This window comes from Loxodonta africana, chromosome 7 (genome assembly GCF_030014295.1).
Source record: "Loxodonta africana isolate mLoxAfr1 chromosome 7, mLoxAfr1.hap2, whole genome shotgun sequence".
Classification (NCBI taxonomy): domain Eukaryota; kingdom Metazoa; phylum Chordata; class Mammalia; order Proboscidea; family Elephantidae; genus Loxodonta; species Loxodonta africana.
Window position 1 is genome coordinate 76612881 of NC_087348.1, and position 18680 is coordinate 76631560.

General features: G+C 40.6%; 1 protein-coding gene across 1 annotated transcript; it reads left to right on the forward strand.

Annotated features, from left to right (window-relative positions):
* Nucleotides 1–9520: 9520 nt before the first annotated feature.
* LOC100676866 (olfactory receptor 5P76-like) lies at nt 9521–10464 on the forward strand. The gene is made up of 2 exons (XM_064289474.1): nt 9521–9980; nt 10082–10464. The coding sequence occupies exons 1-2, from the start codon at nt 9521–9523 to the stop codon at nt 10462–10464; spliced, it is 843 nt and encodes a 280-aa protein (XP_064145544.1).
* Nucleotides 10465–18680: the final 8216 nt, after the last annotated feature.

Here is an 18680-nt window from a genome sequence, read left to right on the forward strand (position 1 = left end):
TTTTTTCTTTATCTTACTGTTAATAACATGTACTACATACAACGTTGCATAATTTGCTGATGTTATCATTCTCAAAAGTTCACTCAAAGATGTTCAATGTTATGATTTACTGTTTAAAACACTGCTGTGAGGGGGGGCCAAGATGGCGGACTAGGTGGACGCTCCCGCGGATCCCTCTTGCAACAAAGACTCGGAAAAACAAGGGAATCGATCACATACATAACAATCTATGAACTCTGAACAACAAGCACAGACTTAGAGACGGAGGACGAACAAATACGGGCAGACAGCGACTGTTTTCAGAACTAGGAGCCAGCGCACCAGGCAGGTGACCTTCGGAGCTCGATCTGGGGCAGAGCCCAGGGGGGCAGACGGCACAGAAAGGGGGCCCACCCCTTCCCCCCCGAACCCATCCCGGGAGGAAGCCTAGCAGGTTGGCGCGGGCGGCGTAGGGGCGCAGCCGGAGGGAGAAACACCCGGGAGGCAGTGACTGATCTGAGAGGGGGGAGAACAGCGTCCCAGCGGGGGTGCCGTTCCGTCCGCCGGGAGTTAGGCGAGAAGCCGACGGGGCGCGCGCGGGGGGGGGGGTCAGCTGTGTTTCCCTGGAGTGACCCCAGGGCGGGGCCCACGCGTTCGTGCGGGAGGACGCACACCCAGTCCGCGCGTGTGGCACGGCACACCAGAGGGAGAAATCCCCGGAGGTGTCTGGTCTCAAAACAGGGAAAGCAGCATCCCAGACGGGGAGCCATTCCGCTGCGATCTGGGCACGCGCGCGCGCGCGCGCGGGCGGGGCATGAGCGCCGGGTCCATTTTTATTACCCTGAATTGACCCAGAGGGCGGGACCACCTGGTCGTGCGAGTGACGCCCTCCCAGTTTGCGCGAGAGGTGTGGCACACTGGAAGGAGAAGTCCCTGGGAGGAACTGATTGGTCCCAAAGCGCAGAAAGTAGCGTCCCAGAGTGCCGCCCTGCTGGGGCTTGGGCGCGCGCACGAGCGGGCCGTGAGCGCGGAGTCCATTTTTATTGCCCTGAATTGACTCAGGGGGCGGGCCCACCTGGCCGTGCGGAGGAAGTGATTGGTCCCAAAGCGCAGAAAGTAGCGTCCCAGTCAGAGTGCCGCCCTGCTGGGGCTTGGGCGCGCGCAGGCGGGGCGTGAGCGCGGAGTCCATTTTTATCGCCCTGAATTGACCCAGGGGGCGGGCCCACCTGGCCGTGCAGGTGACGCCAACCCAGTTCGCGCGAGAGGTGTGGCGCTCCGGAAGGAGAAGTCCCGGGGAGGAAGTGACTGGTTCCCGAACAGGGAAAGCAGCGTCTCAACCCGGAAGTCATCCCGCTGGGATTTGGGCGCGCGCACAGGCGGGGCGTGACCGCGGGATCTAATTATAATCGCCTGAATAGACCCTGGGGGCGGGCCCACCCGTTCGTGCGGGAAACGCCAACCCAGTGCCCACGAGCGGTGCCGCGCACTGGAGGAAGTCCCCAGGAGGAAGGGACTGGTTTCCGATCAAGGAAAGCAGTGTCCTAGCCAGGGACCCGTCCAGCCCGGATTTTGGCGAACGGGGGCGGAGCGTGAACGTGGTGTTCAGCTCTATATTCTGTGGTGCTACACTCCTAGCTCTCAGATCCCTCCCCCACCCTCCCCAGGCGACCCCATTAACATCCGAATACCCGGAGCCAGAGAGAGAATTCAGATAGGGATCTGACTGCATTTTTTTTTAGCTGACTACTTGGAAAATCTAGTTTCCCAGTGATGGCTCGGAGACAGCAGTCCATATCAAACCACATAAAGAAACAGACCATGACAGCTTCTCCAACACCCCAAACAAAAGAATCAAAATCTTTCCCAAATGAAGATACAATCCTGGAATTATCAGATACAGAATATAAAAAACTAATTTACAGAATGCTTAAAGATATCACAAATGAAATTAGGATAACTGCAGAAAAAGCCAAGGAACACACTGATAAAACTGTTGAAGAACTCAAAAAGATTATTCAAGAACATAGTGGAAAAATTAACAAGTTGCAAGAATCCATAGAGAGACAGCATGTAGAAATCCAAAAGATTAACAATAAAATTACAGAATTTGACAATGCAATAGAAAGTCAGAGGAGCAGACTCGAGCAATTAGAATGTAGACTGGGACTTCTGGAGGACCAGGGAAACAACACCAACATAGCTGGAAAAAAATCAGATAAAAGAATTAAAAAAAATGAAGAAACCCTAAGAATCATGTGGGACTCTATCAAGAAGGATAACTTGCGAGTGATTGGAGTCCCAGAACAGGGAGGGGGGACAGAAAACACAGAGAAAATAGTTGAAGAACTCCTGACACAAAACTTCCCTGACATCATGAAAGAAGAAAGGATATCTATCCAAGATGCTCATCGAACCCCATTTAAGATTGATCCAAAAAGAAAAACACCAAGACATATCATCATCAAACTTGCCAAAACCAAAGACAAACAGAAAATTTTAAAAGCAGCCAGGGAGAAAAGAAAGGTTTCCTTCAAGGGAGAATCAATAAGAATAAGTTCAGACTACTCAGCAGAAACCATGCAGGCAAGAAGGGAATGGGACGACATATACAGAGCACTAAACGAGAAAAACTGCCAACCAAGGATCATATATCCAGCAAAACTCTCTCTGAAATATGAAGGAGAAATTAAGATATTTACAGATAAACACAAGTTTAGAGAATTTGCAAAAACTAAACCAAGACTGCAAGAAATGCTAAAGGAGATTGTTTGGCCTGATGACCAATAATATCAGGTACCAGCACAATACAAGGTCACAAAACAGAACGTCCTGATATCAACGCAACTCAAACAGGGAAAGCACAAAAACAAACAAATTAAGACTAATTCTAAAAAATAAATAAATAAACAAAATAATACACACAACAGGAAATCATGGAAATCAATAGCTAAACGATCAAAATAATCAAAAAGAGGGACTAAATATAGGAGGCATTGAACTGCCAGATGGAGAGTGATACAAGGCGAAATAGAAGGATACAAGTTAGGTTTTTACTTAGAAAAATAGGGGTAAATAAAAAGGTAACCACAAAAAGGAATATCAATTCCATAACTCAAGAAAAAAGCCAAGAAAAACGTAACGACTCAATAAACACAAAGTTAAACATTATGAAAATGAGGATCTCACAAGCTACTAAGAAAAACGTCTCAGCACAAAAAAGCATGTGGAAAAATGAAATGGCCAACAACACACATAAAAAGGCATCAAAATGACAGCACTAAAAACTTACTTATCTATAATTACGCTGAATGTAAATGGACTAAATGCACCAATAAAGAGACAGAGAGTCACGGACTGGATAAAAAAACACGATCCATCTATATGCTGCCTACAAGAGACACACCTTAGACTTAGAGACACAAACAAACTAAAACTCAAAGGATGGAAAAAAATATATCAAGCAAACAATAAGCAAAAAAGAAGAGGAGTAGCAATATTAATTTCTGACAAAATAGACTTTAGACTTAAATCCGCCACAAAGGATAAAGAAGGACACTATATAATGATAAAAGGGACAATTGATCAGGAAGACATAACCATATTAAATATTTACGCACCTAATGACAGGGCTGCAAGATACATAAATCAAATTTTAACAGAATTGAAAAGTGAGATAGACACCTCCACATATATAGTAGGAGACTTCAACACACCACTTTCAGAGAAGGACAGGACATCCAGTAAGAAGCTCAATAGAGACACGGAAGACCTACTTACAACAATCAACCAACTTGACCTCATTGACTTATACAGAACTCTCCACCCAACTGCTGCAAAATATACTTTTTTTTCTAGCGCACATGGAACATTCTCTAGAATAGACCACATATTAGGGCATAAAACAAATCTTTGCAGAATCCAAAACATCGAAATATTACAAAGCATCTTCTCAGACCACAAGGCAATGAAGCTAGAAATCAATAACAGAAAAACTAGGGAAAAGAAATCAAATACTTGGAAAATGAACAATACCCTCCTGAAAAAAGACTGGGTGATAGAAGACATCAAGGAGGGAATAAGGAAATTCATAGAATGCAACGAGAATGAAAATACTTCCTATCAAAACCTCTGGGACACAGCAAAAGCAGTGCTCAGAGGCCAATTTATATCGATAAATGCACACATACAAAAAGAAGAAAGAGCCAAAATGAGAGAACTGTCCCGACAACTTGAGCAAGTAGAAAGTGAGCAACAAAAGAATCCATCAGGCACCCGAAGAAAACAAATAATAAAAATTAGAGCTGAACTAAATGAATTAGAGAACAGAAAAACAATTGAAAGGATTAACAAAGCCAAAAGCTGGTTCTTTGAAAAAATTAACAAAATTGATAAACCATTGGCTAGACTGACTAAAGAAAAACAGGAAAGGAAACAAATAACCCGAATAAGAAACGAGAAGGACCACATCACAACAGAACCAAATGAAATCAAAAGAATCATATCAGATTACTACATAAAATTGTACTCTAACAAATTTGACAACCTAGAAGAAATGGATAAATTCTTGGAACAACACTACTTACCTAAACTAACACATACAGAAGTAGAACAACTAAATAGACCCATAACAAAAAAAGAGATTGAAATGGTAATCAAAAAACTCCCAACAAAAAAAAGTCCTGGCCCAGATGGCTTCACTGCAGAGTTCTACCAAACCTTCAGAGAAGACTTAACACCATTACTATTGAAGGTATTTCAAAGTATAGAAAAAGACGGAATACTACCCAACTCATTCTATGAAGCTACCATCTCCCTGATACCAAAACCAGGTAAAGACATTACAAAAAAAGAAAATTTTAGACCTATATCCCTCATGAACATAGATGCAAAAATCCTTAATAAAATTCTAGCCAATAGAATCCAACAACACATCAAAAAAATAATTCACCCTGATCAAGTGGGATTTATACCAGGTATGCAAGGCTGGTTTAATATCAGAAAAACCATTAATGTAATCCATCACATAAATAAAACAAAAGACAAAAACCACATGATCTTATCAATTGATGCAGAAAAGGCATTTGACAAAGTCCAACACCCATTTATGATAAAAACTCTCACCAAAATAGGAATTGAAGGAAAATTCCTCAACATAATAAAGGGCATATATGCAAAGCCAACGGCCAATATCACTCTAAATGGAGAGAACCTGAAAGCATTTCCCTTGAGAACGGGAACCAGACAAGGATGCCCTTTATCACCGCTCTTATTCAACATCGTACTTGAAGTCCTAGCCAGGGCAATTAGGCTAGACAAAGAAATAAAGGGTATTCAGATTGGTAAGGAGGAAGTAAAGCTATCACTATTTGCAGATGACATGATCGTATACATGGAAAACCCTAAGAAATCCTCCAGAAAACTACTGAAACTAATAGAAGAGTTTGGAAGAGTCTCAGGATATAAAATAAACATACAAAAATCACTTGGATTCCTCTACATCAACAAAAAGAACACCGAAGAGGAAATAACCAAATCAATACCATTCACAGTAGCCCCCAAGAAGATAAAATACTTAGGAATAAATCTTACCAAGGATGTAAAAGACCTATACAAAGAAAACTATAAAACTCTGCTACAAGAAATTCAAAAGGACACGCTTAAATGGAAAAACATACCCTGCTCATGGATAGGAAGACTCAACATAGTAAAAATGTCTATTCTACCAAAAGCCATTTATACATACAACGCACTTCCAATCCAAATACCAATGTCATACTTTAAGGGAATAGAGAAACAAATCACTAATTTCATATGGAAAGGAAAGAATCCCCGGATAAGCAAAACATTACTGAAAAAGAAGAAGAAAGTGGGAGGCCTCACCCTACCTGATTTCAGAACCTATTATATAGCTACAGTAGTCAAAACAGCCTGGTACTGGTACAACAACAGGCACATAGACCAATGGAACAGAATTGAGAATCCAGATATAAATCCATCCACGTATGAGCAGCTGATATTTGACAAAGGACCAGTGTCAGTCAATTGGGGAAATAATAGTCTTTTTAACAAATGGTGCTGGCATACCTGGATATCCATTTGCAAAAGAATGAAACAGGACCCATACCTCACACCATGCACAAAAACTAACTCCAAGTGGATCAAAGACCTAAACATAAAGACTAAAACGATAAAAATCTTGGAAGAAAAAATAGGATCTAACCTAGGAGCGCTAATACAGGGCATAAACAGAATACAAAACATTACCAAAAATGATGAAGAGAAACCCGATAACTGGGAGCTCCTAAAAATCAAACACCTATGCTCATCTAAAGACTTCACCAAAAGAGTAAAAAGACCACCTACAGACTGGGAAAGAATATTCAGCTATGACATCTCAGACCAGCGCCTGATCTCTAAAATCTACATGATTCTGTCAAAACTCAACCACAAAAAGACAAACAACCCAATCAAGAAGTGGGCAAAGGATATGAACACACATTTCACTAAAGAAGATATTCAGGCAGCCAACAGATACATGAGAAAATGCTCTCGATCATTAGTCATTAGAGAAATGCAAATTAAAACTACGATGAGATTCCATCTGACACCAACTAGACTGGCATTAATTCAAAAATCACAAAATAATAAATGTTGGAGAGGCTGCGGAGAGACTGGAACTCTCATACACTGCTGGTGGGATTGTAAAATGGTACAACCACTTTGGAAATCCATCTGGCGTTATCTTAAACAGTTAGAAATAGAACTACCATACAACCCAGAAATCCCACTCCTCGGAATATACCCTAAAAATACAAGACCCTTCACACAAACAGATATATGCACACCCATGTTTATTGCAGCTCTGTTTACAATAGCAAAAAGCTGGAAGCAACCAAGATGTCCATCAACGGACGAATGGGTAAATAAATTGTGGTATATTCACACAATGGAATACTACGCATCGATAAAGAACAGTGACGAATCTCTGAAACATTTCATAACATGGAGGAATCTGGAAGGCATTATGCTGAGCGAAATGAGTCAGTTGCAAAAGGACAAATATTGTATAAGACCACTATTATAAGATCTTGAGAAATAGAAAAAACGGAAAAGAACACATACTTTTGTGGTTACAAAGGGGGGAGGGAGGGAGGGAGGGAGGGAGGGAGAGGGCTTTTTATTGATCAATCTGTAGATGGGAACTGCTTTGGGTGAAGGGAAAGACAACACTCAAAACAAGGAAGGTCAGCCTAATTGGACAGGATTAAAAGTAAAGAGGTTTCCAAGATACAATGAAAGCTTCAAAGGATAGCGAAGCAGGGGCTGGGGTCTGGGGAACTTGGTTTGAGAGGACTTCTAAATCAATGGGCAAAACAATTCTATTATGAAAACACTCTGCATCCCACTTTGAATTGTGGCACCTGGGGTCCTAAATGCCAACAAGCAGCCATCTAAAATACATTAATTGGTCTCAACCCACCGGGAGCAAAGGCAAAGGAAGAACACCAAGGTCACACGACAACTAAGAACCCAAGAGACAGAAAGGGCCACTTGAACCAGAGACCTACAATATCCTGAGACCAGAAGAACAAGTTGGTGCCCGGCCACAATCGATGTCTGCCCTGCCAGGGAGCACAAGAGACAACTCCTGAGGGAGCAGGAGACCAATGGGATACAGACCCCAAATTCTCATTAAAAGACCACACTTAATGGTATGATTGCGACTAGAGGAATCCCAGAGACAATGCTCCCCAGAACTTCTGATGGCACAGGACAGGAACCAACCCCGAAGACAAATCATCAGGCATGAAAAGGACTGGTCAGTGGGGGGGAGAGAGATACTGATGAAGAGTGAGCTAATTAAATCAGGTGGACACGGGAGAGTGTGTTGGCAACTCTTGACTGGAGGGGGGATGGGAAGATAGAGAGAGAGGGAAGAAGGTAAAATTGGCACGAAACGAGAGACTGTAAGGGCTGACTCAATAGGGGGAGAGCAAGTGGGAGAAGGGAGTAAGAAGTATGTAAACCTACATGTGACAGACTGATTGGAATGGTAAATGTTCACTTGAAGCTTAATAAAAATTTAAAAAAAAAAAAAAAAAACTGCTGTGTTGAGAGCTATGAAAACTAAAAACAAACAAAGGAAGTATTTGACTTGCCTCAGAACCAATTTACACAGGGTTTCTCAGAAAGGAAACTGGTCAAAGTCAGGAGCTATCTGTACTTGATAAAACAATAATATTTTAATTATAAATATTTATAAATTGAATACATTTAAAAAAGCTGACTCCATTCATCCCTAATTTGAAATTCCCTTCAGGTGCTAGTATCAAAAGCAGTTGCATCTCTATTCTTTTTAGATGATCTTATTCAACCAATAAACCAAAAAGCAAACCCATTGCTGTGGAGGTGATTCTGACTCATGGCGACCCTATAGGACAGGGTAGAACTGCCCCATAGGGTTACCGAGAAGCAGTCAGTATATTTGAGCTGCCAACCTTTTGGTTAGCAGCCTAGCTTTTAGCCACTGCACCACCAAAGCTCCATGGTGACCCACGGACATTGTAAAATATATTAACTAACTAATCTCTTATATATGAGCTGTGAAAATCCTTAAAGGATAGTCTAATATCCATCTATTGGCAACTGTATTGGATTTTGAGGTAAGTATTTTTTAACTTCATTTATAGAATAGTTACTAAAGAAATGTCAGACTCGCTGGCATTCACAATTTGACTCCCCACTTGCTATATACCCTTGCACAAGTTACATAATCTCTTTCACTCGGTCTCCTCATCTACAAAATAATAATGACAGGACTTACTATTACTTTATAGAAAATGGAACTATGTATGGTGGTGCAATGGTTAAGAGCTGCAGCTGCTAACCAAAACGTTGGCAGTTCAAATCTAAAACTCACTGCTTGAAAACCCCATGAGGTAGTTTTACTCTGTCCTGTAGGGTTACTATGAGTCAGAATTGACTCAATAGCAAAAGCGTTGTTCTGATTTTGGATATGTGTATATATATATATATATTCACACACACATATATATACATACAGATATATATATATATATATAAATCTTAGCCCTCTTCTTATCATTTATTAAGCTTGTGATTAATCAAAGCTTTTTCTTAAGTTTTCATTACAATCCTGTATTTTGTTTGGAATTATATCCACCATTCTTTTTGTTATCCTAATCAGTTTCTATTTTTTTATTCTTTAGCTTTAAAACCACTTTAAACACATTTTTGGAAAAAATATAAAAAAGAAAATCATCATATGTTGAATTTTCTGGTGTTTTTGCCAATAACAAAAATACGTGTGTGTGTGTGTGTATATATATATAATTGCATATGAACAGGTAAAGAAAAATATATATTTGTCACTACATGTTAATATGCAATGAGACTTGAATATCTTTATTTATAATGACTTTCCATATGTGTGTTAATGAAAATGGAGCCATGAAATTTATAACTTCTTTAATGCAATTTTTTCATCACAGATCTTTTTTGAAACCAGATACATCGTCTCATGGATTACCTGGTGGATGGGAACCACACTGCAGTGACAGGGTTCATTTTATTGGCCTTAACAGAAGATCCTACTCTTCGGGTCGTCCTCTTCATGGTCATCCTTTGTATCTATCTTGTGACCATATATGGCAATCTCAGCACAATCATTCTGATCAGAATCTCTTCTCAGCTCCATCATCCTATGTATTTTTTCCTGAGCCACTTGGCTTTGACTGACATAGGGCTTTCATCCTCTGTCACACCCAATATGCTTATAAACTTCCTGGTGGAGACAAATACAATCACCTGTCTTGGATGTGGGATCCAACATGGATCAGCTGCTTTCTTCGGGACAGTTGAGTTCTTTCTTCTGGCTGCCATGGCCTATGATCGCTTTGTAGCAATCTGCAACCCACTGCTTTATTCAATGAAAATGTCCACGCAAGTCTGTGATCAGTTATTCTCTGTGGCTTATGTAGGTGGTTTTCTCAATGCTTCCTCTTTTACCATTCCTTCTTTTCTTTGTTCTTTTGTGGACCTAATCGAGTCAACCATTTTTTCTGTGATTTTGCTCCTTTAGTTGAACTTTCCTGTTCTGATGTCAGTATCCCTGCAGTGGTCCCCTCATTTTCTGCTGGCTCCATTATTATGGTCACACTGTTAATCATAGCCACCTCCTACATCTACATCCTCATCACCATCCTGAAGATGCCCTCCACCCAGGGCCGCCACAAGGCCTTCTCCACCTGCACCTCCCACCTCACTGCAGTCACTCTGTACTATGGGACAGTTACATTCATTTATGTGATGCCCAAGTCCGGCTACTCTACTGACCAGAAGAAGGTGGTGTCTGAGTTTTACATGGTGGTGATCCCCATGTTGAAACCCCTCATCTACAGTCTCAGGAATAATGAGATTAAGGCTGCTCTCAGGAGACAGCTGGGTAGGAAAATATTTTCTTAGAAATTCCTCTTATTTTGTAGGGTTTGATGCAGTAATATTCCATTAATGTACTATTAAAAGAAATTTGGTTCCTGTGCGCAAAATATATCTGCAAATAATTAGCCATATGAGGCTTCATAGTATACGTGGGGGTGAATCTTCAGACAGTAAATCTTAGACAAGAGTGAGTTAACTTTAATAAATTAAATTGAATTTAAATTTAAGAAACACAAACTGGCTCACATAAAAAAAATATTAATCTACTGAAAATCCTTTTTAAGTTGTATTCATATATGATTTTTCAAAAGCAATTCTATGTCATAAGTCACGGTTATTGTACCTACAAACCTTTAAGGCCATGTTCATTTTCAACAGCAGATTATGCTGAGATGAGCCGGATAATCCTGGTTTTGTCTTGACTGAGTACCTCCTGAGGGGAAATAACAAAGTGGAACCTGACAGTAAAACTGCTACAGACATGGTGCTTGAGGGAAGCTTATCTGCTAGGGTTGGTCTCTGTAGACTCTTAAAATTCCAGCCTGCGATGGAGGCGGGGCCAATATGGCGGACTAGGGAGACGCTACCTCAGATCCCTCTTGCAACAAATACTCGGAAAAACAAGTGAATCGATCAAGTACATAACAATATACGAACCCTGACAACAAACACAGATTTAGAGACAGAAAACGAACAAATAAGGGGAAGCAGCGATTGTTTTCGGAGCCTGGAGCCAGCGTCCCAGTTAGGTAACCTTTGGTGCCTGATTTAGGGCAGAGCCCAGGGGAGCTGACGGCGCAAACAAGGGGCCCAGCCCTACCCCCCTGAACTCACTCCGGGAAGGGGCCCAGCCGGTTTGCGCAGGTGGCGTGACGACGCAGCCGGTGGGAGAATTCCCCGGGAGGCAGTGACTGGTCTTGGAGCTGGGAGAGCTTGCATCCCAGCAGGGGAACCGTCCCACCGGGATTTTGACTGGGCGCTGGCACGGCACAAGCATGGAGAGCTGCCCCACTCCCTTGAACTAACCCTGGGAGGGGGCCCAGCTGGTCCACGGGGGCAGCGCGGTGACGGCTGGCAGGACGAGAAGTCCCCAGGAGGCAGTGACTGATTTTGGAGCTGGGAGTAAAGCGTCCCTGCAGGGGAACCTTCACGCTAGGATTTAGACTGGCAGCGGGTGGATTCAGAGGGCCAGACTCCCGGGGGCAATCTCCACACAGCCAGCACACATAGGTGACACGCCCCACGGGAATCTCAGATATAATAGTCATTCCAAGCAAGACAAGCAACTCTGGCTATATTCTGAGGTGCTACTCTCCTATCTCTCTGATCCCTCCCCCACCCTTCCCAGGTGGCTTCATTAACATTGGAATTGCCTGAACCAGAGGGAGAAGGGCTCAGTGGCGGCTTTGCTTCCCCCCCACCCCATTTTCTTTTTCTTTTGGTCTTTTCCTAACCCACTCTTTTGGCCTGAGAGAAGGAACAACAAAAAAAAAACCCCAGGGACCAAAAATCCACCCCTAATTGGACTAAAAACACAGAACCAGCTACAGCCAAGCATATATAATCCAAATCTCAGACTTCATCCTTACAGGGAACAAGGTGGCAGTTAAAACCAACCCAAAGGCAATTGTGATAGGGACCTGACTGCATTTTTTTTAGCGGATTTTCTGGAAAAACTAGTTTCCCAGTGATGGCTCGGAGACAGCAGTCGATAACAAACCACATAAAGAAGCAGACCATGACAGCTTCTCCAACCCCCCAAACAAAAGAATCAAAATCTTTCCCAAATGAAGATACAATCCTGGAATTAGCAGATACAGAATATAAAAAACTAATTTACAGAATGCTTCAAGACATCACAAACGAAATAAGGCAAACTGCAGAAAAAGCCAAGGAACACACTGATAAAACTGTTGAAGAACTCAAAAAGATTATTCAAGAACATACTGGAAAAATTAATAAGTTGCAAGAATCCATAGAGAGACAGCATTCAGAAATCCAAAAGATTAACAATAAAATTACAGAATTAGACAACACAATAGGAAGTCAGAGGAGCAGACTCAAGCAATTAGAATGCAGACTGGGAAATCTGGAGGACCAGGGAATCCACACCAACATACCTGAAAAAAAATCAGATAAAAGAATTAAAAAAAATGAAGAAACTCTAAGAATCATGTGGGACTCTATCAAGAAGGATAACTTGCGTGTGATTGGAGTCCCAGAACAGGGAGGGAGGACAGAAAACACAGAGAAAATAGTAGAAGAACTCCTGACACAAAACTTCCCTGACATCATGAAAGATGAAAGGATATCTATCCAAGATGCTCATCGAACCCCATTTAAGATTGATCCACAAAGAAAAACACCAAGACATATTATCATCGAACTCGCCAAAACCAAAGATAAACAGAAAATTTTAAAAGCAGCCAGGGAGAAAAGAAAGGTTTCCTTCAAGGGAGAATCAATAAGAATAAGTTCAGACTACTCAGCAGAAACCATGCAGGCAAGAAGGCAATGGGACGACATATACAGAGCACTGAAGGAGAAAAACTGCCAGCCAAGGATGGTATATCCAGCAAAACTCTCTGTGAAATATGAAGGCGAAATTAAGATATTTACAGATAAACACAAGTTTAGAGAATTTGCAAAAACTAAACCAAAGCTACAAGAAATACTAAAGGGAATTGTTTGGTCAGAAAACCAATAATATCAGATACCAGCACAACACAAGGTCACAGAACAGAACATCCTGATATCAACTCAAATAGGGAAATCACAAAAACAAATTAAGATTAATTAAAAAACAAAAATACTCATAACAGGGAATCACAGAAGTCAATATATTAAAAATCAAAATAATCAAAAAGAGGGACTAAATACAGGAGGCATTGAACTGCCAGATGGAGAGTGATACAAGGCGATATAGAATGATACAAGTTAGGTTTTTAGTTAGAAAAATAGGGGTAAATAATAAGGTAACCACAAAAAGGTATAACAACTCCATAACTCAAGATAAAAGCCAAGAAAAACGTAACGACTCAACTAACATAAAGGCAAACACTACGAAAATGAGGATTTCACAATTTACTAAGAAAAACGTCTCAGCACAAAAAAGTATATGGAAAAATGAAATTGTCAACAACACACATAAAAAGGCATCAAAATGAAAACACTAAAGGCTTATTTATCTATAATTACGCTGAATATAAATAGACTAAATGCAGCAATAAAGAGACAGAAAGTCTCGGACTGGATAAAGAAACATGATCCGTCTATATGCTGCCTACAAGAGACACACCTTAGACTTAGAGACACAAACAAACTAAAACTCAAAGGATGGAAAAAAAATATATCAAGCAAACAATAAGCAAAAAAGAAGAGGAGTAGCAATATTAATTTCTGACAAAATAGACTTTAGACTTAAATCTACCACAAAGGATAAAGAAGGACACTATATAATGATAAAAGGGACAATTGATCGGGAAGACATAACCATATTAAATATTTATGCACCCAATGACAGGCCTGCAAGATACATAAATCAAATTTTAACAGAATTGAAAAGCGAGATAGATACCTCCACAATTATAGTAGGAGACTTCAACACACCACTTTCGGAGAAGGACAGGACATCCAGTAAGAAGCTCAATAGAGACGCGGAAGACCTAATTACAACAATCAACCAACTTGACCTCATTGACTTATACAGAACTCTCCACCCAACTGCTGCAAAGTATACTTTTTTTTCTAGCGCACATGGAACATTCTCTAGAATAGACCACATATTAGGTCATAAAACAAACCTTTGCAGAGTCCAAAACATCGAAATATTACAAAGCATCTTCTCAGACCACAAGGCAATAAAACTAGAAATCAATAACAGAAAAACTAGGGAAAAGAAATCAAATACTTGGAAACTGAACAATACCCTCCTGAAAAAAGACTGGGTTATAGAAGACATCAAGGAGGGAATAAGGAAATTCATAGAATGCAACGAGAATGAAAATACTTCCTATCAAAACCTCTGGGACACAGCAAAAGCAGTGCTCAGAGGCCAATTTATATGGATAGATGCACACATACAAAACGAAGAAAGAGCCAAAATCAGAGAACTGTCCTTACAACTTGAACAAATAGAAAGTGAGCAACAAAAGAATCCATCAGGCACCAGAAGAAAACAAATAATAAAAATTAGAGCTGAACTAAATGAATTAGAGAACAGAAAAACAATTGAAAGAATTAACAAAGCCAAAAGCTGGTTCTTTGAAAAAATTAACAAAATTGATAAACCATTGGCTAGACTGACTAAAGAAATACAGGAAAGGAAACAAATAACCCAAATAAGAAACGAAAAGGACCACATCACAACAGAACCAACTGAAATTAAAAGAATCATATCAGATTATCACGAAAAATTGTACTCTAACAAATTTGCAAACCTAGAAGAAATGGATGAATTCCTGGAAAAACACTACCTACCTAAACTAACACATTCAGAAGTAGAACAACTAAATAGACCCATAACAAAAAAAAGAGATTGAAACGGTAATCAAAAAACTTCCAACAAAAAAAAGCCCTGGCCCGGATGGCTTCACTGCAGAGTTCTACCAAACTTTCAGAGAAGAGTTAACCCCACTACTACTGAAGGTATTCCAAGGCATAGAAAATGACGGAATACTACCCAACTCATTCTATGAAGTCACTATCTCCCTGATACCAAAACCAGGTAAAGACATTACAAAAAAAGAAAACTACAGACCTATATCCCTCATGAACATAGATGCAAAAATCCTCAACAAAATTCTAGCCAATAGAATACAACAACATATCAAAAAAATAATTCACCCTGATCAAGTGGGATTTATACCAGGTGTGCAAGGCTGGTTTAATATTAGAAAAACCATTAATGTAATCCATCACATAAATAAAACAAAAGACAAAAACCACATGATCTTATCAATTGATGCAGAAAAGGCATTTGACAAAGTCCAACACCCATTTATGATAAAAACTCTCACCAAAATAGGAATTGAAGGAAAATTCCTCAACATAATAAAGGGCATCTATGCCAAGCCAACAGCCAATATCACTCTAAATGGAGAGAACCTGAAAGCATTTCCCTTGAGAACGGGAACCAGACAAGGATGCCCTTTATCACCGCTCTTATTCAACATCGTGCTAGAAGTCCTAGCCAGGGCAATTAGGCTAGACATAGAAATAATAGGCATCCGGATTGGCAAGGAGGAAGTAAAATTATCTCTATTTGCAGATGACATGATCTTATACACAGAAAACCCTAAGGAATCCTCTACAAAACTACTGAAACTAATAGAAGAGTTTGGCAGAGTCTCAGGTTATAAAATAAACATACAAAAATCACTTGGATTCCTCTACATCAACAAAAAGAACACCGAAGAGGAAATAACCAAATCAATACCATTCACAGTAGCCCCCAAGAAGATAAAACACTTAGGAATAAATCTTACCAAGGATGTAAAAGACCTATACAAAGAAAACTACAAAGCTCTACTACAAGAAATTCAAAAGGACCTACTTAAGTGGAAAAACATACCTTGCTCATGGATAGGAAGACTTAACATAGTAAAAATGTCTATTCTACCAAAAGCCATCTATACATACAATGCACTTCCGATCCAAATTCCAATGTCATTTTTTAAGGTGATAGAGAAACAAATCACCAATTGCATATGGAAGGGAAAGAAACCTCAGATAAGCAATGCATTACTGATAAAGAAGAAGAAAGTGGGAGGCCTCACTCTACCTGACTTTAGAAGCTATTATACAGCCACAGTAGTCAAAACAGCCTGGTACTGGTACAACAACAGGCACATAGACCAATGGAACAGAATTGAGAACCCAGATATAAATCCATCCACATATGAGCAGCTCATATTTGACAAAGGACCAGTGTCAGTTAATTGGGGAAAAGACAGTCTTTTTAACAAATGGTGCTGGCATAACTGGATATTCATTTGCAAAAGAATGAAACAGGACCCATGTCTCACACCATGCACAAAAACTAACTCCAAGTGGATCAAAGACCTAAACATAAAGACTAAAACGATAAAGATCATGGAAGAAAAAATAGGGAGAACACTAGGAGCCCTAATACAAGGCATAAACAGAATACAAAACATTACCAAAAATGACGAAGAGAAACCAGATAACTGCGAGCTGCTAAAAATCAAACACCTATGCTCATCTAAAGACTTCACCAAAAGAGTAAAAAGACCACCCACAGACTGGGAAAGAATTTTCAGCTATGGCATCTCCGACCAGCGCCTGATCTCTAAAATCTACATGATTCTGTCAAAACTCAACCACAAAAAGACAAACAACCCAATCAAGAAGTGGGCAAAGGATATGAACACACACTTCACTAAAGAAGATATTCAGGCAGCTAACAGATACATGAGAAAATGCTCTTGATCATTAGCCATTAGAGAAATGGAAATTAAAACTACTATGAGATTCCATCTCACTCCAACAAGGCTGGCATTAATCAAAAAAACACAAAACAATAAATGTTGGAGAGGCTGCAGAGAGACTGGAACTCTTATACACTGCTGGTGGGAATGTAAAATGGTACAACCACTTTGGAAATCTATCTGGCGTTATCTTAAACAGAAATAGAACTACCATGCAACCCAGAAATCCCACTCCTCAGAATATACCCTAGAGAAATAAGAGCCTTCACACAAACAGATATATGCACACCCATGTTTATTGCAGCTCTGTTTACAATAGCAAAAAGCTGGAAGCAACCAAGGTGTCCATCTACGGATGAATGGTTAAATAAATTGTGGTATATTCACACAATGGAATACTACGCATCAATAAAGAACAGTGACGAATCTGTGAAACATTTCATAACATTGAGGAACCTGGAAGGCATTATGCTGAGTGAAATTAGTCAGAGGCAAAAGGACAAATATTGTATAAGACCACTATTATAAGATCTTGAGAAATAGTATAAACTGAGAAGAACACATACTTTTGTGGTTACGAGGGGGAGAGTGAGGGAGGGAGGCAGAGGGTTTTTTATTGATTAATTAGTAGATAAGAACTGCTTTAGGTGAAGGGAAAGACAACACTCCATACATGGAAGGTAAGCTCAATTGGACTGGACCAAAAGCAATGAAGTTTCCGGGATAAAGCGAATGCTTCAAAGGTCAGCGGAGCAAGGGCGGGGGTTTGGGGACCATGGTTTAAGGGGACTTCTAAGTCAATTGGCAAAATAATTCTATTATGAAATCATTCTGCATCCCACTTTGAAATGTGGCATCTGGGGTCTTAAATGCTAACAAGCGGCCATCTAAGATGCATCAATTGGTCTCAACCCACCTGGAGCAAAGGAGAATGAAGAACACCAAGGTCACATGACAACTAAGAGACAGAAAGGGCCACATGAACCAGAGACCTACATCATCCTGAGACCAGAAGAACTAGTTGGTGCCCGGCCACAATCGATGACTGCCCTGACAGGGAGCACAACAGAGAACCCCTGAGGGAGCAGGAGATCAGTGGGATGCAGACCCCAAATTCTCATAAAAAGACCATACTTAATCGTCTGCCTGAGACTAGAGGAGTCCTGGCGGCCATGGTCCCCAGACCCTCTGTTGGCACAGGACAGGAACCATCCCTGAAGACAACTCATCAGACATGAAAGGAACTAGACAGTGTGGCGGGGGGAGAGATGCTGATGAAGAGTGAGCTAATTATATCAGGTGGACACTTGAGACTGTGTTGGCATCTCATGTCTGGTGGGGGGATGGGAGGATAGAGAGAGTGGGAAGCTGGCAAAATTGTCACGAAAGGAGAGACTGGAAGGGCTGACTCATTAGGGGGAGAGCAAATGGGAGTACGGAGTATGATGTATGTAACCTTATATGTAACAGACTGACTTGATTTGTAAACGTTCACTTGAAGCTCAATAAATGTTATTAAAAAAAAAAAAAAATTCCAGCCTGCGATTCTGGGTTCTGACTCTGGCCTTAGATATAAGGGGTCCGCAAAGGCTAAGAGGACGAGCCCACCCCGACTAACCTGTGAATTGCTCTATCAGATCAGAAGAGATGACTTCCTCTGAGGGAATGAATACAGTTCCCAAACTCATCAGTGACTAAGCAGAACAAAAGCAAAAAAGGATTTCCAGGAGAATACAGCAAACAGGATGACATTGAGTCTGTGAGGAAGAAAATCTTGGAGGATTTTATGAT

Excerpts from the sequence above, each read along its gene's own strand:
- LOC100676866 (XM_064289474.1), top strand. The coding sequence starts at position 9,521 with ATGGATTACCTGGTGGATGGGAACCACACTGCAGTGACAGGGTTCATT. Across the intron at positions 9,981-10,081 it reads ATTCTCTGTGGCTTATGTAG|TTGAACTTTCCTGTTCTGAT; the intron begins GTGGTTTTCTCA and ends TTGCTCCTTTAG.